This window comes from Anguilla rostrata, chromosome 5 (assembly GCF_018555375.3).
Source record: "Anguilla rostrata isolate EN2019 chromosome 5, ASM1855537v3, whole genome shotgun sequence".
NCBI classification, from domain to species: Eukaryota; Metazoa; Chordata; class Actinopteri; order Anguilliformes; family Anguillidae; genus Anguilla; species Anguilla rostrata.
The window spans coordinates 61,277,860-61,299,669 of record NC_057937.1 but is presented as its reverse complement, the minus strand read 5'-3'; the positions used below and the strand labels follow the sequence as shown (position 1 = coordinate 61,299,669).

At 43.7% G+C, this 21,810-nt stretch overlaps 2 protein-coding genes across 4 annotated transcripts in view; one reads left to right on the top strand and one right to left on the bottom strand.

The window, feature by feature from the left end:
* The window catches only part of gne (glucosamine (UDP-N-acetyl)-2-epimerase/N-acetylmannosamine kinase), a 107,774-nt gene extending 98,735 nt beyond the window's left edge, over nt 1–9,039 (bottom strand). For all 3 annotated transcript variants that reach the window (XM_064337551.1, XM_064337552.1, XM_064337553.1), the window contains exon 1: nt 8,716–9,039. The gene's annotated coding sequence lies outside the window, so the exon portion shown is untranslated. The remainder of the gene's footprint in view (nt 1–8,715) is intronic.
* Nucleotides 1–21,528, top strand: part of LOC135255849 (complexin-1-like) — a 34,482-nt gene extending 12,954 nt beyond the window's left edge. Inside the window, exons 3-4 of the mRNA XM_064337561.1 lie at nt 15,353–15,531; nt 16,855–21,528. Coding sequence (XP_064193631.1) covers nt 15,353–15,531; nt 16,855–17,049 — 374 coding nt within the window. The 3' untranslated portion in view covers nt 17,050–21,528. The remainder of the gene's footprint in view (nt 1–15,352; nt 15,532–16,854) is intronic.
* Nucleotides 21,529–21,810: the final 282 nt, after the last annotated feature.

The following is a 21,810-nucleotide window of genomic DNA, read 5'->3' as shown; positions in this document are numbered from 1 at the left end:
GACGTGGCTGCTGTGAAGGAGCCAACCACAAAGCATCATGGGAAAAACATGTTTAATGTTTTGCGAGTGCGGAGCACAAAAGCAGTGTTTATGTTTTCATAACACTAATCTCTCCCTTCACACCAAGGCAAATTACGGTTAGTTGTAAGTGTTGGTTGTGGGGATTTTTTTTTTTTTTGCTGTGTGGTTTAAGGAGACGCATCAGGTTCGTATAAATTAAAGGGAAGACCACAGTCGGGAAAACTGGACCCTTACTGACCTGGAAAAGCCGGATGGTAGAAATCAATTCAGTTAAATTCAGTTTTATTCGTATGGTGCTTTTTTTTACAGAGACACTGTCACAAAGATGCTTTACAGAGGAAACAGAAAGGAAGCTTTAAGCCAAAATGAGGTCTGAACTCCACGAAAAGCAAACAACTGAAGTAACAAAAAAAACTTCCAATGGGAAGAAGAACACTCAAACGGTGGCAAGGAAAAACTCTCCAACTCGGAAGAAATCTCAGGAGGAAGCTGATTATCGAGGGGGGATCAAGAAGGGCCAATCAAAACAGTTCCATGATAACAAATTACCAGCAGCAGAGTGAGTCAAGGGTGTCGAATTCCACAGAATTAAAGCATTCTCAATTCTATCAATTCATATTAGATTATGTTCTCTCTCTAATCCCTTAAGAAATCCCATACGTATGAACGTCAGCGAAAATCTATTGCGGCGCTGTTCTCATCAGTGGCTGTCAGACTGTTCCATCCGCTGTTCTAGAATCTAACAAGTCAAAGAACAGGAAGGTTGCCGCACATTCAAGGAAATCCACCATGCGATCGGCCCAAACGAGTCTCATCGCCGTGCGTTTAACACGAGCAAACATCATTAGGCATTCTGCTCAGGGAGGCATTCTGGTTTCATTTCATTTCCTCAGTTCTGCGGTAATTTGCGGAGTTAAAAAAAAAAAAAAACGTTTTTATTTGCACGAAACGAAGAGGCTCCGTGACTTCCGTATTTACAGGTGAGGCGCTATGCCGGTAATTTAATAACAGAAACAAATAAACTGAGGAACTTTAAAGGGCGTCTAACGGTGTTCTCAGGAGAAGAAAAAAAAGAAAGAAAGTAGCGTTTACATTGAAAATAAGCAATGCTTGTGTTTGAGTTAAAGTAAAAGGTAGATACTTGATCACAGGTTCTTTGATCACTATTATTAGATGCGAGGCAAATTTTAGGGACCATGAATTACTGGATTTCAACCTCTTTTAAAGGTCAGGTTTCAGAAGGGTCACACCTCCCCCCTTTTATGCTTATTGCTGGTTGGACCAATCAAAATTGATTGGTTGGTTACTGGCAACCAATCAAAATTCCTTTTAGAATCTTTATGCAAATGAACCCAGTCGTGAGTGTCACCTGCGTCTGTGCCACATAGTCAATAACACTGACTGCATCTGGAGCGAAGAGCTAAGATATGCGTCCAGATCCAATACTTTAACGGCCCGTGGACTGAGGAATCAGCGGCACGCTTTGTACTCCTAAACAACGGGACCGTGCTATCAGGGACACCCATACCCTTCCGCGGTAATTTAGCACAAAGTATACACCGATAAACGCAACAAAAGCGGGACAAAAACCCCAATGTGTACAGGCATGGATGCGATAACTCCGTGCAGTGTGTGTGAAGGGGGCGTTCATTCGATAAGGGAGAGCATAACTGGGGTGACCGGCACTTAGAAAAACCATTTAAATCCAGCTCATATCTATAATCTGATACATGAAATATATATTTTTAAGATTTTAATAAAAAATGTTTATCTTTTTTTTTGTTGAGAAAATGCAGAGTGAGTGTTTCCTCTGAAGATTGGGAATAGCAATTGGGAGGCACTGGCTGGGAATTGCAAACAGGTGTCTTAAATATTTTATGGACCCAATCTGGGGTATAATATGGATTTTGCAAGAATATGAATCATGCCTGCTGTCAGGTCACTGGGATAATTTCAGCATTTAGGGGGTTGTGTTTATGCCTCTGTGCTGGCAAAAGCTGCATCAGTACTCAGGGTAACGAAACACAAAAAAACACTCCATACCAACCACTGCAGCACTCACACCATTTAAGGGGCAGACAGGCAGTCTCCGTTTGACAGGCAGTCAAAATTGTTATATTAAAAAATTATCAAAATGCAATTGCCATAATCTCAGCGCACCGAATGAACAAATGAAAGAATTTAACGTGATAATAAATGAGGGTCTAAAATCGGTGTAACTGTGACCATTTCATCTAAAGCACGGGCTAAAAAAAAACAGGTTTTGGACCAAAAACAGAAACAGTTAATTATTGAATTAAATTACGCACCACTGATGAGGAGGAAATGTGCTATATTTCTGCTTCACATGTGTGTGTGTGTGTGTGTGCGTGCGTGTGTGCGGGTGTGTGCATGTGTGCCTGCTTTCCTGCGTACCTGCATGTATGTGTTCGTATGTGTGTGTGTGTGTGTGCAGGAAATGTAAAGCATGAATATACAGTAGCACATGTGCGCGCGTGCGTGTGAGTGCATGTGTGAATGTGTGCCTGCGTACGTGTGTGTATGTGTGCGTGTGTGTGTGCCTGCGTGCGTGTATGTGTGTGCGTGTGTGTATGTGTGCGCGTGCGTGTGTGTGTGTGCCTGCGTGCGTGCACATGTGTGCGTGTGTGTGTGTGTGTGTGTGCCTGTGTGTGCGTGTGAGTGCGTGTGTGCGTGTGCGTGTATGTGTGTGTGCGTGTGTGTATTTGTGTGCAGGAAGTGTGCATGTCATTGAGAATCAACATGCCGTGAATAAAGCGTTTGAGTGACTAAACAGAATAAAGGGCCTCAGCTGCTGCGGCAGAGTCTGAGTCTGAGTCTGAGTCTGAGTCTGAGTCTGAGTCTGAGTCTGAGTCTGAGTCTGAGTCTGAGTCTGAGTCTGAGTCTGAGACTGAGACCGAGTCTGAGTCTGAGTCTGAGTCTGAGTCTGAGACCGAGTCTGAGTCTGAGACCGAGTCTGAGTCTGAGTCTGAGTCTGAGACCGAGTCTGAGTCTGAGTCTGAGCCTGAGCCTGAGCCCGAGCCCGAGCCCGAAGATTAGACCCGCCGGCAGCGCCAGGACGGCTATCGCCTCCTGCGCCAATCGAACCGCCCGCACCGCTCCCGTAGAACAGGACGAGGGGGGGGGACCCGCCGAAATCGCCTCTCCCGTTCCCGTCCCACGGCTCATTTCGGCTTCTTTGCCTCGGGTGCGAATTTATAACCGTCTCGTTTGGGGACTGCCCTCTGGGATCGACTCGCTCTCCTGGCCCTCGGGGATTGACTCACTGTCCTGGCCCTCAGGCTTGACTTGCGCTGCCTGCTATTTTTTTGTTTACCCCCCATCCCCCGCCCCCCATAGGTTGCTGGTGTAGATCTACAATATTCCCATCATACAGATCATGCTATCCGCAATATCACAGACCAGTGGAGAGAGAATATTATTATGAAACATATTAGTGATGCAGACATTTATATAATTCATGTTATATTATGGCCGGTTTGCGCATGATGTTTCCTCAGCTAAAACCTTTGAGGTAAATATGAAAAGGCAACACTGTTTCCGCTCATTTGAAGTGGTAAAAATAAGACACAGAAATTGTTCACATGTACAAGCCTGGGAAGGTCACAGTTTAAAAAAAAAAAAAAAAATTATCCTGCCATTTTCTCTCCGATTGTGCTCTTTGCTGAGTCTCGTCTGTCTGCTCAGGAAAGCTGACAGACACACAGACTCCTCTGATGAAACGGGTGATGTGAAGCCGCTATGTTTTGCCCTCCACAGTCCAGCAGTTCTGCTCGCTCAGACACTGAGTGGGTCGAGCAGGATCAGCTGCGTTGGTTACAGGTTACAGGCGAGTCGTTTAGGCTGCTGAAGAGATTTTTATCGTGGTAGAACTGAAGACGGATATTGAGCTTGGAAGCTACCCAAAAGGGTAATAAAAAAGTAGAAGCCTCTTCTTTGCAGTTCAAGCTGCTGTTCACACACAGATTGAATGTGTACGTTGAAAATGTTTTTTTTTTTTTTATGAGATGAGTTACAGGAACAGTAATGACTCCTGCTAATGGTGAACATGTGAGAGCCATAGTACATTAGCCTTGCTGTACTTATTACTTTATTCAACCATTGTCTTCATCAGATACTATATCCATCCATCCATCCATCCATCCATTATCTATACCTGCTCACTCTTGGTCAGGGTCAACGAGAGGTGCTGGAGCCTATCCCAGCATGCATTGGGAAAGAGGCAGGAATATAGCCTAGGCAGGTTTTCCAGTAAATCACAGCAGATACTGCCTGTGGGTAATTAAAGATTCCAATTGTGTGGTGCAGATGAATCAGAAAAAGGGAGCCTGCTTGCCATTTCTCTGAGCTGGCATTCGTTAGCAGTGCAGTTTTTAATGATCTTGATCAGCCATCGTATCCGTTACCAGGGGACTCCTCTCTCGCGGGACTGAATGAAATAAAGGCGCTATAATTACTATCGCCGCGTTCCCCACTTCCTGTCTTTTGTTCCGTCCTTCCAGCAGCGGAGCAAGGAAGAGATTCGGAGAAAAGCAACGGTGCCGCCCGCGCGCGGGGCTCATGAATTTAATTCAGATGAACGGCCCGAGCCCAAAGTCAGCCAAAGGGCTCGCGGTGCGTCGCTCGCCCGCTCCCGCTAAGAAAGAAACGAGGTGAACGAGGCTCATCAGAGGCCGCTGCGTGAAGGTGTTTCAAGGGCGGGGGAGCGGGAAGGGGGGGGTTAGTGGAGCGAAAGACCAAAGAGAGGGCATTATGCTTTCATGGATCAATGCGGTTCAGATTGCTTTGGTCTTTTTTTTTTTTTGGGCTCACGTGTCTTTTACTGGATTTTGTCCCCGATAAAGTCGTGCCAGAGAGAGGCTGTTGTGGTTATTATTTGGGGGCAACCTCCACAAAATGTTTGCCTCAGATGAAGTTGTGGACAGAATGACCATGGACCATATATTCCTAATAGCATCATTATAGTTAATAGCTGCCTTCATTTATTGTGAATTGTGTGTCTGTGTGTGTGTGTGTGTGTGTGTGTGTGTGTGTGTGGCTGAACGGTAAGTTTACAGAATTGCAGACAGTACTTTGGAAAATGTCCTAATCCTATTAATGTGAGACTTAAATCGTTTTAAACTGTGAACACTGAAGAGATCTAAGACTGGCCCACTTTCCTCAAACGCACAAGGTACAAAGCTGTGAGAAAAAATATATAAATATATAAATTTATTTCAGGAGACTGCGTCACAGCTGAAAATAGAACTTAAGAACAAAAACTTTACTGACGGAATTCCACCACGGTGAGGAGATCGCGGAACGACAGCACAGAAAGAGCGTCATTTAGAGGCACGCGCAAAACGAGCACTGCCCGGCTGTAAATATTCGGCTCACCCGCATACGCGGACACGCGCACATTATAGAACGCGAGGTAGCCGAGAGTTACACAGCGTCTGCGCGCGAGCGGCGCGGGAGGATAAAGAGTTATGATTGAAATAAAATGGCATTATCTGTCCCCGAGGAACGTATTGATTTATGACCGTCGAGTGGAGCCAGCGAGGGCGGATGATCATATAGGTAGCGGACTCTGATTGCTATTGCGATCTAATGCGAGCCGTCATGCATACTGCTGCTGGTGGTGGTGGCGCCGTGAAATGACTCGGGAGTGAATCATTAGCATTTTGGGCAGAAAATGGAACTGGCTCTTGCCTAAAGGAATTAAACAGAGACAATACCTGGAGAATAATATAATATAACACAATATAATATAATATAATATGGTTTCGTTTCTGTGAAAAATATTGATGAAAGTTCGGTTGTAACTTGGCAGCATTTTGAAATCAATAATTTGGCACACTGTCAAAGTTTTAGAGAGTTTTTGTGTTTTAGGCTGTTGATCGTATGCATTGGGAGCATGAGAAACTTGGCGCTTTTACCCACATTTTTGTGCAGAATTTAAAGTCTTATCCACTTCAGAAATTCACCATCCCGGCTGATGTAGCGGGGGTTTTGCTTTGCTTCTTTATCAAATTCTGAGCTTTAAAAACTCAAGTTTCAAAATTGTATTCAATACTTGCCTCTCTTATCAGGGCATAAATACTGAACAATGAGGTTTTCCAGCCACCGCTAAAACTCCCCGTATTCCAGATTTGCATTTCAGTAAGCAGTTCAGCACGCATAACAGATTCACATGTGCCCAGAGTTAGTGCTGAAACCAAGTACCTGGTTGTGTCCTGGGATAGATGCACAGTGCAGAGCATTTTATTACCTGGGGTAAATGAGCAAGGCTGATGCCCTTCCGACTGTACATTTTCAACATAACCGGTGAACTGAAGATGGGATTTCCTGTTGGATAATGACACAGTTACAGGATAGCTGTGTAAAAACAAGTTATGCGTATAATGGTACTTTCCTCAGTTTCATTGCGAGTTGTTTGTTATTTACTGCATATACAGTAAATGGGCCCCTGTGTCCTTTGGTGATACCACATTTTTGTATTTTTTTGTTTATAAATCTAATGTCTGCTATTGTATGTTGCTCTGGATACGAGAGTCAGTCATGTGATTGTAATGTAAATTTTGGGTTAAAAAAAAAAACCGTTGTAATTTAAACACTTTGTTGCCATGGAGTCTGGAGATTATGACACTGTTTACGGTGCCAGTTGGGAAATTTATTTTTTAATTTATACACATAGATTATAAAACGATGCGAAATAATGACACTGCGGCCGGTTGCCATGCAGTCGAGATATTTATAGCGATGCGCGCAATTCTCCGGTGGCGCCTGCGGTTCTCTGCAGAGTCGCGTACGCGCGTGCCGGAGAGAGCGCGTTCTCAGTTCGAGCGTATGAAGGCCTCATCTGCAGCCTGCGTTCTCATGGCGGACCGGCTGTGAAAAGGACAAAGGCGCACATCGCACATCGCGCTGTTCGCGATTCGGCGGGTGGCGGGCGGCGGCGGGAAACGAACGAGTTGCGTTTAGCGGGGACAAAAGTTACGGCGCGGCGGCGCGTTCACAAAGAGCGGGCCCATTGTGCCGGGAGCTGGAGGCTAAGCGCCATTCTGCACTTCTACAAGTGAGATGAGGTGACATGGTTGCTGCTGTGTTCGTCTGCCTGGGGTTATCCAAGTCTTTTGAGAGCACACACACACACACACACACACACACACAGAGTTGGGGGTAAAACTCAGGTTTAGAGGAGGGATACTCAAGTTTGGGCTTCTAGGCCAATCACGGGCTGAATTAGACCTGGGACACCCAATCAGAGGCGCCTCAGGCCAATAATTGACATTAATCAATCGATTCTGTACTGAGTAGAAGAGATCAGCAGTAGTGGTGTAGTAGTGTGTGGTCTGTAGAGTGTAAAATAGTCACTAGCTCTCCTGTAGCACTCTGTGACCTGTAGGGTCTAAAATCGTCTCCGGCTCTCCTGTAGTACTGTGTGACCTGTAGGGTGTAAAATAATCACCATCACCACACAAGCAAGTGAATTTAGCTAATGGCCACATCCCATTTGCTGCAATACTCATTGTGTAGATGTGAGTGAAACCACAAAGCCGTGTTGAAATCAAAGCCATTATATTAGCCATTACAAATTGGGGAAGAAGAAAAAAAAGAATATTTTTTTTAATGAAAAGGAGAAAAAACAAAGCTAAGATGAGCTGCAGAACTACAAAAGGAGACGTGTATGATTTTGGAATGGGGGGAATCGCTCTGACTCCATCCTGTCTCCAAACGACTGAAATTCAATTACAGCCTCAGTCCACCGGCAATCCAGAAAAAAGCAAGCGGGCTTTAGAAGAGGTCTGCTGGCTCTGAAAGCGCCTTTCTGCCGGAGCGGGATTACTTTGCGGGAGAATGTCAGAATGTGGAACTCCCAGGTGGCCGAGTGTTCCGTCCGTGCGGAGCAGGCCTGGGGGTCAGACAAACTGAAGGTCCCTGTAAGCTGCCAGCTACCCCGGCTGACCACTCCGTTGAACCCTGCCGGGCAGTTAGTCACAGCGAATCTACCTCTACCCGCGCGAGGTTGCTGGTTTGATTCCCAGGTGGGGCACAGCCATTGTGCCCTTGAGCGAAGGCACTTAAGTGGAATTGCTTCAGTAAATACACACTGCTTTATAAATGTACTGTACATGCATGTAAAAATCAAAACAGAAAATTTAAACTGAATCTGTACTAATTTGCATTGCCTGTGCATCTTTGTAATATTTAAAAAAAACTCTCTGTAAACAGGCAAGATCTAATCTAATGAATCTAAGTGGTTAACATCAACACCATCAACAGTATTGCATTGCATTATGGGCCTGCTTAGTGCTTAGAAGCTGAACAGGTATGTGCACTTGCATATTGTGATTAAGCCAGTACTAACTACAACACTTCAGGCAACCCCCCCCCCCAAAATAAAAACAAACAAAATAAAAACAACGAGCAGGAGGATGGCCAGTGATTAAAGGCTTTTCTCCATCGGGAACATAAACATAGGTTTCTATAGAACAAGAAGTCAGATTTTCACAGTGAACCTACCAGGCTTTTATTTTGAAAATTGTTAAATGAGGGGGAACCCTGAGCTCACAGTTTGGACTAATTATAACGAAGACATTCCCCTGCTATTAAACCCAGCAGCTAAGCTGCTTACTGGTGACAAAGACATGAGAAAGAACAGGAAATCCCAGAGACACAAACAGAGGTACTCACTCACTGGGACGATTAGCTTCTATTCCGGTGGTCTGTCAAACTGCCCTCTTTCCTTCTTGCCCTTTTCCTTCTTGCCCTCTTGCCCTTGTCCTCTTGTCTTCTCATACTAATAGTGATACAGCACCTACACAAGCACTTTCTGTATACCTGAACGCTTCTTCTGTCTCCTAACGAGCGGCAATCCCCGTCAGGTGCCGCCTCAAACGAGTACTTGGTGCCTTCAGGTGGGAGGGGGGCGGAGCCACAGGTGTGGAATGCTCTGTCCCTCCTCCAGCGCAGCTGGCCAGGTTGTGCCACAGGTGTGAAAACTGCAAGAACAGAAAGAAACACAAGAAGAAGAAAAAAAAAAACTTGGCTCTTCCATTGAATTTTGGCCCAAATTCACATCACAGTTTTGTCATCAATTAAATTTGACACTAAGACAATGGATGTATTTTCCTGGCACCCTTGCTTCCTTTGATTAAATATTGGAATTTGCAGTTATTGGCTTGAAATGCTTTTCCCTGATCAATAGTTCAATGTTTTGAAATCAGTGCTAGGTAAAAATCCATATAGTTATCAGATATGACAGAATTAACCTTTTTATTTCAAGGACTTTGTTAAAAGAGTGATCCAGTACAGGGTGCTCAGAAGCGCATACTTAAGTATGCTCATTTACAAGCTGCCTGTCATGTTGTGGAAATGTACTGGTTTGGATCAGGGCTGCCAGCTTGAAGATAACAGGGTCTACTCCCACTGGAACACTGTCGCTGTACCATTGAATAAGATGCTTAGTTATTGCTAAGATGTTATTGCTGTACATATCGGTACATATTTGGCTGTAAACCACGCTTGTTCACATTTGCATCTGAAAAACTCATCAAAATGTAATATAACACTGAGCAATACATTTAACTGAGCTTTCCTTAACTTTTGTATTAAGCTCTTGGGCTGCCATGACGACGTGTTTAAACTTAACATACGCTTAAACTTAAAGTTAGGCTGCCTAGAATGTACTGTACCCACTTCCTCCCCATGTTAAAATAGTGTGGCTACCTTCACAGGTGTAGCGCAATAGGCAGGCAGGTAATACTGCGTACGCGCTGCAGGTAACACCTGACTAAAGGTGACTAAGCGGTTCGAGTGCATTTGTGCCTGACACCCATCTTAGAGGGGAAATCTTCACCCTTTCCGGACCCCTTTAGGACCAATCAGTAGCTCATCTGAGGGGTCGATGTGCCCCAGAGACACAGAAAAGGCTTTAAAAATGTGCCCTCTTGTCACTCACTGGCCAGTTTTCAGACTTTAAACAGAAGACCTTGTTCCCAGTAATGAGCCTCCCAGCCAAAGATTATATAGAGCGACAAGATACCTCCTTATTTTTGACATTTAAAGTTCAGTCTCCCTACAGTTTCTGCTGAAAGATTCCAATTTGATGCGTTTTTTTTTTAAACCCATCAAGTGGTGTGGCTAAGTGCACTACTGTGGCAGTAGATATTTTGTACTGTATAATATAGCACAAGAAACACCTTATAATAATACTCTTATTTTTATGGCACCTTTCATGAACAAAAACAGGAAGAAGAAGCTTTAAGTACAAGCCCTTTCAGAAAAGGTGATTAAGTATAGAAAACAGGTTAAAAACAAGGTAAGGTAAGGTAAGCAAACAAGTTCCAACTGTGGCTTTTTAAAAAAAGGCAAGAAAATGGAAGGCTGGAGCTGACAATTCCATTATTTGTAAAAACACACAGTAATGAGAGGCTCACTTTGAAGGTCAAATTAATGGAAATGACGCAGCTAGGCACATGAGAGGGCTCCACCCACTTTGGTTTGGTAAAGCAGAGATGCAGTCTCTCGTAAGGAGTGGGTTGCCTTCTCTGTGCTGTGACAGACACCCCACGCCAGGGAAACTCGAGTCTGGCCCTGAAAGCCAGTAATACTGCTGGTTTTCATTCATCCCCCCCTCTATTCAGGGACTGATTTAAACCTGACGCTCCAGGTGAGTTAAATCTCTCCGGCCAATCTGTGGCATTAAATGATCAATTAACTATCGAGCGTCCGTGCCCTGCTCTAAGTCCCTGCCACAGAGTGATGTATTCAGCCTCCTGGCTGTCTCGCCAGTGTGCAGCTGCAGGGAACAAAAGCAGAGGGGCTGTGAAAATGGATCATGAAGACAAATGCTAATGGACACCCCCTGTTAATGCACACCCGCTGATAATGGATAGCCCATCCTCTGATAATGGACACCCCCTGATAATGGACATCCTCTGATAATATACGCCCCCTCTGCTCCTTTCAACTCTCCCTTTCTTCCCTCTGAGATTGGAATACCCCTATATCCTTCTAAGACCTGACCAATAATTTATGTCCCCTGTAGGGGGGACATAAATTAATCTCATAGCAGAACCGTATATTCTGCTGTGCTGAAACCGACACTAGAAGAGACGTTCGGTAAAAAATAAAAACTTTTTTTCTGCAGGGTCTCAGCAGGATTTAAAAACTGCACTGGCTGCACTTCCTCAGTGTTGAGTTTTTATATGGTGATTTCTGGGTTGTTTCCTCCGAGCGTCTCCTGTAATATTTCTTGTCATTTAACGTCACAGAGGAGCGCGGCACAGACTCGACACACAGGCCTCAGTCTGTGCTGAGCTGAGACACGCAGGGGGCTCAGGAGCGCGCTTTTAATAGAACTGCTTACACCAGCTCCCCTGTGGGGCTGTAAGATTACTCAGCCATTATGGAAGGACTGTTCAACTGGTGCCCCACAGACATACAGCCAGGTACAGGCACAGACCCACTCTTACACATACAGCCAGGTACAGGCACAGACCCACTCTTACACATACAGTCAGGTACAGGCACAGACCCACTCTTACACATACTGCCAGGTATAGGCATAGAGCCACTCTTACACATACAGCCAGGTATAGGCATAGAGCCACTCTTAGCCTTTCCATCCATGATAAAACAAAAAGTATTAATCGGCTACGTTGAAAACTGTGACTGAGTTTTAAGAGTGCCAATGTATCTCCTCACCAGTTTGAATTCAATGCTAATGAATGTATTTATTTTCACCAAACAAGAGCTAATCTGAATGTTTCTCTGAGATATATGTAACTCCAGGCTCAATGTAAGATTGAGAATCGGGAATCGAGGCTAAAGCAGGTGCCAAGCGGCCTTTCAAAGTGTCCTGAGCATATCCTGTTTCACTACGTCTTTAGATTCAGGCGAAAACATGCAGATTACCTGCATTACATACCACAGGCCTGAAATGAGCAGGACATACATGTACACTCGCAAATTCAGCACAGCCTGTAAAATGGCCATAGAAATAGGAGCAGTTTATTGGATTTATTGGATTGGTAATCAGTGACAATGCGTGATGTGGGTAAGCTGTATGAAGTATGCGGCATATGCTGAGTCATTGCACACTTATTTGGAGCTTTCACTGAGTGCATTAATCGATTGAATTATTTCCCATAATTGGATTTATACCCCAGTAAGTTCGTCTTTAATTATCTGAGAGCATTTTGTTTTTGCTTGAATCAGCTAAGGAGCCGTCAATGTGCATGCCTGAAAAAAGTTAATTAATTAAAATGGGGGAAAAAATAAAATAAATAAAAAACCTGGAATAGCAGCTGCCAATTAACAGTGGAACAATGAACAAATAGAGAATTTTCAGGGGGTTTTTTTTCCACAGTTAATTTTCAGCTCAGTCGTGGTGTTGTTGCTGGAGTGTCTCTGGGCTCAGTGTATTGCTTTAGTTATCATTTTAGAAAAATTAAAATAACTGTTTCATTTTGAGAATGAGGGCAACAAAAAGAATGAAAAGGACCTTTTTCGAATGACCGCAGAATTAGCCACGGACCAGAGGGTCGTCTGTTCTGCAAAACCCAGCTGGGTCTATATGGTGACATGGACTGGGAGCCTTGTGTCCATTGGCTAGCCTACACAGCTGTGTTGCTGCAGAGGAAGGTGACTTATGAAGAGAGGCTCTTCATCCTTGGTAACAGCAGGCTCAGGGGAAGGCTCTGATTGGTGTAAAAGAGAGGACTCATGAAGGAGGTTCTGCTGGCAAAACCGGGGGGCACAGGTGGAAATCTGCTGGAAAATAAATTTCACTGTGATGCCGGAAACTTATACACACACACACACAATCACTCACACACTCACACAATACACACACATTGTGCCCCCACACACACACACACACACACGCACACAACACACACATGCCCCCACCCCCCCACACACACACACGCACACAAACACACATGCCCCCCCCCCACCCCCGCCCCCACACACACACACTCCCCCACACACATGCACACACACACTCACATTCCGGGCCACGTTCCACACCATGACTAAGTCACAGCAGATTACTCCTTAATGAAATACCAGGCACTGTAAGATACAAATCTCCATAAGGTACCGGTCAGACAGTAGAAGGGTCGGGGATGGGACATGCAGTCAGCTTCGCTAATTATCCTTTACCTCCTTATGCTATCATATAACCGAGCAGGGTTCTGAAATAGCGGTTCACCCTTTTAGATCACAGCAACTAAAAAAAAAATCTTTATCTTTAACCAATCACAGTGTTGGCACTCATGGAGAAGGTGAATGTGTGTTCATTGACTGGAACAATGAGCTGCAGTCAGTGCAGATGCTAGCCAACGATTTTTAGGTCATCATTATGGTTATTGTTCCCACCGGAGCGCATTAGCAGGCATCGCTAGGTTACGTAGGTGAGTCATTAGGTCGTGGTGTTGGCCGTGTGGGCGCTGCACTCTGATTGGACGGCGAGGGAGGGCGAGACGTTGTGGGTTGGGGGGGTGCTTGGGGGGGGGGGTGGTTGATGGATAGCAGGGATTAAGATTAATGGAGTGGGATCGGCCCTCATTATAAAATCCAATTCTCACGGACCAGGGACCAGGGACCACAGGGCTGAAGGCATTCAGTCTCACTCCGGAGATCAGGGGCCTGGTAGTGGGGGGGGGGGAAAGTGGGACTGACTACCCAGGGCCCGAATGGGGGGGGGGGCCCTCGAAAATCCTGGAATGATGCGTGAGAGACATGGATCAAGAGAGGAAGGGGGCCCACAGAGACCGCTTATGTATAGCGCCCAGAATTTTGTGCTACACCCCTGCCTGAGATATTGACGGCAGGCTATAAGAGGGGTCCAGCGATGCTCCCTCAGGCACAGAGAGAGGGACTCTGGGAGCACTGGGCTGGTGTTTGGGCATGTCCTCCCGGGACGCCTCACAACCACACGCCTTTTCAGCAGGGACGTTAGCTCAGGGGGTACAGCGGTCGTCTGACACCTGACTCCTTAATTGCCCTCGACTAGCCGGCTGGGGGCCTTGTATGGCTGCCACACCACTGGTGTGTGAATGGGCGAATGAGAGGCATTCATTGTAAAGCGCTTTGTGTAGCTGCTGGAATACTCGCTATATAAATGCAGTCATTACATTACATTACAGGCATTTAGCAGACGCTTTTATCCAGAGCGACTTACACAACTTTTATACAGCATTTACATTGCATACAGCTGGATATATACTGAAGCAAGTATATAAGTATATAAGTTTAGTACCTTGCTCAAGGGTACAACGGCAGTGTATCGACGTCACAGGGAATCGAACCCGTGACCTTTACAAGACCAGTCCCTTACCCATTATACTACACCGCTGCCCATTTAACATTTAAGATCACTCCCACCGGTACAAAAGATTGACTTTCTGAGATCTGCAATAAGCAATAAGGAGCCAGTTACACACCAAATGCCACCAATACTTGAGGGTACATTCACTGAAGGGCCATTTTTGGTATGTTTTCCACAAATATATTTTATAATGCTGCTTTTTGTATTATTTTGTTGTGATATACATAAAATATGTTATGTTGTGTAACAACATAGGTTGTTGTTGTAATATACACTTTAAGTAGGAATGGATTGTGCTCATATTTCAGTTCTTTGGGTTAAAAACCTTCAGTGGATTTAGGCCACATTGCCGGGTAAATAATTATTATGCAGTAAACCTGACTCTGCACTTGACAAGATGGCCGTCTTTTCTCTGAATGTACACACCTCTGTGTTGATGGGGGAGTTGAAATAACTTGGCAGGATTCATACCAGTTACTGGAACTGGCGCATTAGAGATCAATCCCATTGCAATTCAGTCAGAAAATGAACTGAAATTGAATTAACTCATGGAAAAATCCTCAAAGAATATCACTGGCATTTTTCCAGTTAATTTCCTGAACTGACTGACTGAATTGAAATGGAACTGACTCCCTAAACCTAATTCATAATCCCAAAGCTTTTTATCCACCTGTAATGTAGGATTGCGGTTTTATAGCACCCTTTGTCAACCGCACTCTCTTTCCCCTCTTTATTTCCCCTCTCCCTCCATCTCTCACCCCTTCCTCCTTTGCTCAATCTCTCTCCTTCTCGTAACCTCTGGTCCTCTCCCTCCCTCTTTCCATCTCATCCTCTCCCTTTCTTTCTCCTCCCCTCTTCCCCTCTCTCTCCCTCTCTGCCTATCCCACCACCTTCCACTCTCTTGCCCTCTTTCTCCCCCCCTCTCTCCCTCTTCCCCTACCTCTCTCGCTCTCCCCCTCTCCCCTTCACTCTCCCTCCCTTGCTTTTGTGAAGGGGCCACCAAGGACATGGGTAAGATGTTGGGAGGGGAGGAGGACAAGGACCCCGAGGCAGAGAAGGAGAAGGAGGAGGAGAGACAGGAAGCTCTGCGACAGCAGGAGGAGGAGAGGAAGGCCAAGTACGCCAAGATGGAGGCCGAGAGAGAAACGATGCGACAGGGCATCCGGGACAAGGTGAGACGCACAGGATCTGGCACCCGCCCCCTGCAGGTGGAGGGTCAGTACTGCAGCTCACCGACTGGGCGTGTCAGTGAGCGAGAAACATTGTTTTAGCGACATAAATATCAAATTTCATATGCCCTATGAAAGTCGGGCACTGTAAATCAATGATAATGTTTTAATATTTTTACATACTTTGGATATGATGCATAGTTAAGACATTATGAATGTTGCATATGACCATTTTTACCCAACAAACAATACCTCCCTTGATATAAGCACTACGTAAAGCCCAAATAGACAGGTCATTACAACACTGCATTTATAGATCAGCAGCCAAAATCGGGAGTTATAGAAAATGATGTATGAGAATTTCTTTTCTCCCGTGTTCAAATTCCAACCTTGTGGGAATGATCTCAGAGACCTTAAAACTGTCAGAGCTCAATACAGCTACAACCCAAGTGCATGTAGGTAACAGAAGAGGTGATCAGTCCCTGAATTACCACCTGGGGTTTGGTGCTGTTTTTGAGGATGTCGGTAACGGTGCACGGTTTTTCTGTCTGTCAAAGTGAAGAGAGGACGTACCGTACAGCGTTCCTTCCCTCTCTCTGAATCCCTCTGGAGCTGAAGCAGCTCGTCTTGGGGAAACTGGGAGAACATTCCTCCTCATTACAAACGGTACAGAGCTGGAGTCCTCAGGGGTATCAGCTTTGGATTCGGAAAGGCAAGCGTGCGCACTGAAAACTACGCAACCGTGGAAACCTGAAGAGTGACGAGTTTAGCATCAAAGCGCTTTTCAGTGTCTCTCACAAACCTGCAGCAGGGTATCCTACGGAAATGTCAATCTAAACCTGCATTTCAGGAAGCTGAAGCATCCTCCAGGAACCTCCTCACTCCTCCAAGGAGCATTTAACGGATTGGAATGTCCTTAAATTCGATTGCCAGGTCACACAAAGACAAAGAGGAGATGAGGACGGATAAAATAAGCGATTGGAATGAACCCAAAGTTGCATTCCAAGATGGCTGACTTTCTTGTAGTCAAAGTGGCATTCCAAGATGGCCGACATTCTTGAAGTCAAAGTGGCATTCCAAGATGGCCGACATTCTAGTAGTCAAAGTGGCATTCCAAGATGGCCAATGGTCCTGCAGTCAAGGGACGTGTCTGAATTGGTGTACTTGCCTACTGTTGAGTATACAAGCCTTTTAGAAGTTGTACACAACTTGTATACTCAGTAGGCAAGTGTACTGATTCAGACACGGGCCAAAGAGGCCTTCCAAGATGGCCGACCGGGATTTTTATTCACTGGCTTTTTTGTGCGTTTCTTTCTCCTCTCCCAGTACGGCATCAAGAAGCGGGAAGAGGCGGAGGCGGAGGCGCAGGCCGCCATGGAGCAGGCCGCGGAGGGGAGCCTCACGCGCCCGAAAAAGGCCGTCCCGGCTGGCTGCGGCGACGAGGAGGAAGAGGAAGAGAGCATAATGGACACGGTCATGAAGTACCTCCCCGGCCCACTGCAGGACATGTTCAAAAAGTAAACCGCGTTTAAAGCAACATTAGAACGTTACTGTTGAGGTTCAGCCACCAATTCCATCCTTCCCTAAACCGCCCCCCCCTCCCCGTCCCACCCTCTCTCTCCCCACTCTCACCTCCAGAACCCTTAGAGACTTAGGACATACACATAAATGAATCCACGTTCCACTTTTTATTTGTAAATAGCCTCTGGTTTGAAAAAAAAAAGACAGTAACAATAAAAGCAAGGGGGTAATAATGGAAGGATGTATGTCAATAATACAAATATTTACAAATAACTCAAAGAGTATAAGCCATACTTTACCTTTGGAAAGGAAATCTCGGAATCATATCATGTTATCGAATGAGTTTTTGCTATTTATAATATTTATATATAGGTATATATATAAATATATACATATGTATCTACCTGACCTCCCTCTGTGTGTGACTTAATCGGTATTTACAATTACGTGTCCCTGTTCAAGCATTAATGTAACCTTTCACCACGATGTTGTAAATTGGACACTTACAGTACATACCTATATATATTTATCCAAATGATGTTTTTTTTTTTTTTTGCCAAGCATGCACGGTGATTAAATACTTGTGAAATGTGCGTCAATTCCTTTTTATTTGTTGGTGAATTACATGAGGATCGGAGGCAATAATTCTGTCTTTTAAAGTCGTTTGTCTCGTCGATGCCACTGAGCGCGATACAATAAACGCAACGTTTCATCCGCTCAGATTGAACGCGTTTAAAATGCTGCCCGCTGATTCGTCAGAACGTCCACCGTGAAACCGGTCTAGAAATGGAGTCAGCGGTTTGTTATCATAACAGCCGGAAAACAATTTTAGGATCAACGGGACCATGGCCCAGATTTAGTCTGATGGATATGTGCCGACATTAAAGTGTTATTTTGGTTCATTTCGTTCCCAAGAGTATTCACTTCAGAGTTCGCTAAACTGAATGAAATTCTATTAAAGACTGAAACGCAAAGCACCTTCTGATTAGCTTAAATCTGGCTCTCCATGTCCGTACTCCTTTTTCATGGATGTAAATATAAATTTGTGTTCTTACAGAATGTCATATCTTTTTCCTCACTAAAATGTAAAATGATGCTTTGTGCACATTTAATATAAACAGACAGTGACAATGGTGCAATATTATTATTATAATCATTATCATTATTATTATTATTGAGATTGTCCTGTGTCAGTAGGTTAATTAAAAGGGAATGCAATCCCAAATCAGCAATAACAGACAATCCTTCTCACTGTTGTATGTTTTGCTCGTTCTGTTCAAATGTTGGTGTTCACATACAGTGCTGTCTTCCTAGATTCCAGAAAATTGCTACATGCTGTTGTTGTGGGGTGGGGAGGGCTGGGGAAGTGGCGCAAGGAAGGGGGTAACAGACATAGTTAAATGTTTAAATGTTTTTCAAATTAACAAAATGTAATTAACAGACATAGTTAAATGTTTAAATGTTTTCTCAAATTAGCAAAAACTTATTAACAAACATAGTTAAATGTTTAAATGTTTTTCAAATTAGCAAGAAGTTATTAACAGACATAATTGAATGTTTAAATGTGTTTCAAATTAGCAAAAAGAAAACAAAATTTATTCAAATCAATTAAGTAGGGATGTCTCTTATTAGTTTGTGCAATATATATTATCTAACAAAATATAGAGATGCTGATTAAGATAAGAGACTCGATCAGTCACCATTTAGTCATGAATATTTGATTGTATTCCCTGATTAGAGCACATATATGCCAGTGGAAGCCATTTTCTCAATTTTCTGGCTCATTGACCACAACACATTGCCTGTGTCTCTGACCTAGTGTAAAATAATCTCTGTGGTATACAAGAAGTCACAAAAAGGAAGTGAGGTCACGTAATGCAGAAATATACTTGTAAACAATGCCACTGGCCAGTCTCTTTGAGAAAGGAGCTCTTTGGGATTTTTTTTAGTGTTTTTTATTTTCTATTTTATTTTTATATTCACAGTCGAGGCACTTTGAAAATTACCATATGTAAATTGACCAAAACAAATAAATGGCATAATGTAACTATAATATTACAATATAACCACAGATATAAAAACAAACATGCCAAATATAATGCAACACAAAAATAGGTATCTTATCCCGTCTATGAGTTATCATGTATGCTTTGCACTCATCAACAGATTGTGTTTTTGTGTTTTTGATGTTGAATTTGAACCAAACCCATTGCAAGCTGATTGACAAAACATACATAAAAATGTCATGCATTGGTATGCAGGCCATGAGTATGATGAAATATCAGTCGAATGCCTTGTGCTGTATGTGATGAAAAAATGTTTTTTCCTCCATAGTGTAAATTCCTCCTGAAGGTTTATGAAGCATGTACATTTTCTGGTTCGAGAGATCATACTACAGTTTGTCTGTTCGTGAACCTAAAATTATGTTTGTTTTGTAGTGTTATGTCTGAGAGCTAACCTCACACCAACCCTTTGGTGATCCAATTGCAACATATAATAAAGGGACAGTTCCTAACGAACACACAAAAAAAAAAAAAACAAACAGAACAAATTAATAATTGTGATATATTGACCTGTAGTCAATCGATATTTGCCCTTAACCCCTGGACCACAACCATTATACTTTGTGAGGAAGAAAGGCTATTCTTGCTTTTAATTGTTTGTCAAACTTAAGGACTGATGTTGATTGAATCCTGGCCATTATGGTGAGCTCACACTGTTGAGTTCCACATAGTTTTATTCTTCTTTTTTGTGGCTTAATTTTCCTCAAATGTCCCTACATCTCTCTCCTGTCATTGATCATTTCAGCCACCAGAGTAAACAGCTCAACTGCACATAACCTTTATTTTCATTAATCACTGATCATACTCATTTTGCTTTGAGTTTGTCATATAAAGCAGAATGAGTGGGTATTTCATCAGTAAAAGCAAAGCCGTCTAATTTAACTGAACTCATTCATCCTCCTTAAAGAACCACATCAGCCTAAGGTGATTTGATTAGACTTACGCAAGCGCGGCAGTATCCTGCCAGTTTGGTATTAAGGTTTTGATCATTTCAAGTGTTACGTTATTAGTGGCTCTTAGTCATGTCCAATATTGCCATTACTCTTTGTCAGGTGTGTGTCCTTTTTCCGATCAAGCACTTGTCATCTGAAGCCTATCCCATATTTTTTATTAAACCAAAGACTGGCGTTCTTTCAGCGTTTTGGATGTGAAATTTTATCATATTATTATTTCTCTCTACACTCGGTTTTAAACACAGAATTCTCTCAGGTATGTTTTTTGCATTGATATCATTATCCTTTCCCCTCCCAGACCATGTGCATTTTAAAAAAATTGTTTTTCATCTGAAGTAAGCATGAAATTAGCGGAATGGCCGCATAAGGCTAGTGAAATCGTGGGTACCTGACACGCACGCAAGGTAACCGGGGAAACGGGACATTTTTCTCTTGCCTTGTTGCCGGTTTTCCTGCAGAATGCCCTCGAGCCACCGGCCGTCGGTGAGTGAACTGCCCCCTCGTCTCAATGGGTCTCGCTTCCCACTACCGTTGCGTGAAAACGAGCGCACTCGCAAACTTGACCGATCTCCTCCCAGTTTTTATGAAGTTAGCGAACAATTTAATCTGAGGCGTCTACGTTTCCGTCGCTTGCTTCCTAGACGTTTATCGCAGTACGTACGCCAAGCCTTTCCGCGAAGCACACTCGTCCATAATACCACAAGCGACGGCTTAGCACAAATGTGTTTTGTGATATGAAGTAGAGTGTGATCGTGATGTTACATGCTGACATTTATTCGCCACGGTTAGGGCTTGCGTTCGTACAGACGAGTGAGCTGCATTAGCCCACAGCCATTCATTCGTTTTCACTGCAGGCTAAGACTCGGGTAAAAAATAAAAATAAAAACCCCAAATCCCAGCACTTTGGCTCAAGCTCTTCCAGTGTGACGTCTGACAAAAAGCTAATAACATAATTTTTAAAAAATCACTCTGGTGTGACCCGATTGTAACTGTCTAATGTTTCTCTGCGTTGTCTTTACATGTTTTTCCTACGTGTTGAGAAAAAAAGAAAAAAAATCTGAAATGGTGTACTTTTTCCGTCTGTAAACATTTCTGTTTTCTGTCTTTTTTTGGTGCTTGTATTCAAGAATCTGTAAAATTTTGTGAATTTTTTTGTATTGCGATATCTACTCTCTCCCTCTTTCCTTCTCTATCTCCCTTAGACTTCCTTGCAAACTTTTCTTATTTTTTAAATTTTTATTTTTTATTTCTTTTTATGTGTAAGCATGCATGGCCTGCAATGGCAGCGAGGTTGCTATGGAAACTTCCGTGTTTTTTGTCCTCCGTGTTTATACTCCTGTTCCTGGAGCTCCTTCACTGCATGTCATATCCGCCCCAGGGGATTGTGGGACAGCAATGTTCCTGAGTGGAATCACAGCACATTGAAAAATAAAGTGATTTCATACAATTAATGCACATCTTTATTTGTTGTCGTAGTTTTCATTTGTGTGTGTGTGTGTGTGTGTGTGTGTGTATAAAGAACTTGGGTTACATCTTCTCTGCAGAAACTTAATTCCCCTATTGTTATCTGAGTCCCGTAGCCTGTGATTAAACTCTTTTCCTGCTCCATGGAGCCATTTCCGTGAAAGAAAGAATCCTCAGCTCATGGTCCCAATTATATGTTCATTTCTCGCACCTTTCTGAAATCAGTACAACTTGTCTGTGCCTCTATGCAGTACTGCCGCGTTCTCAACCCTATTGTGTGA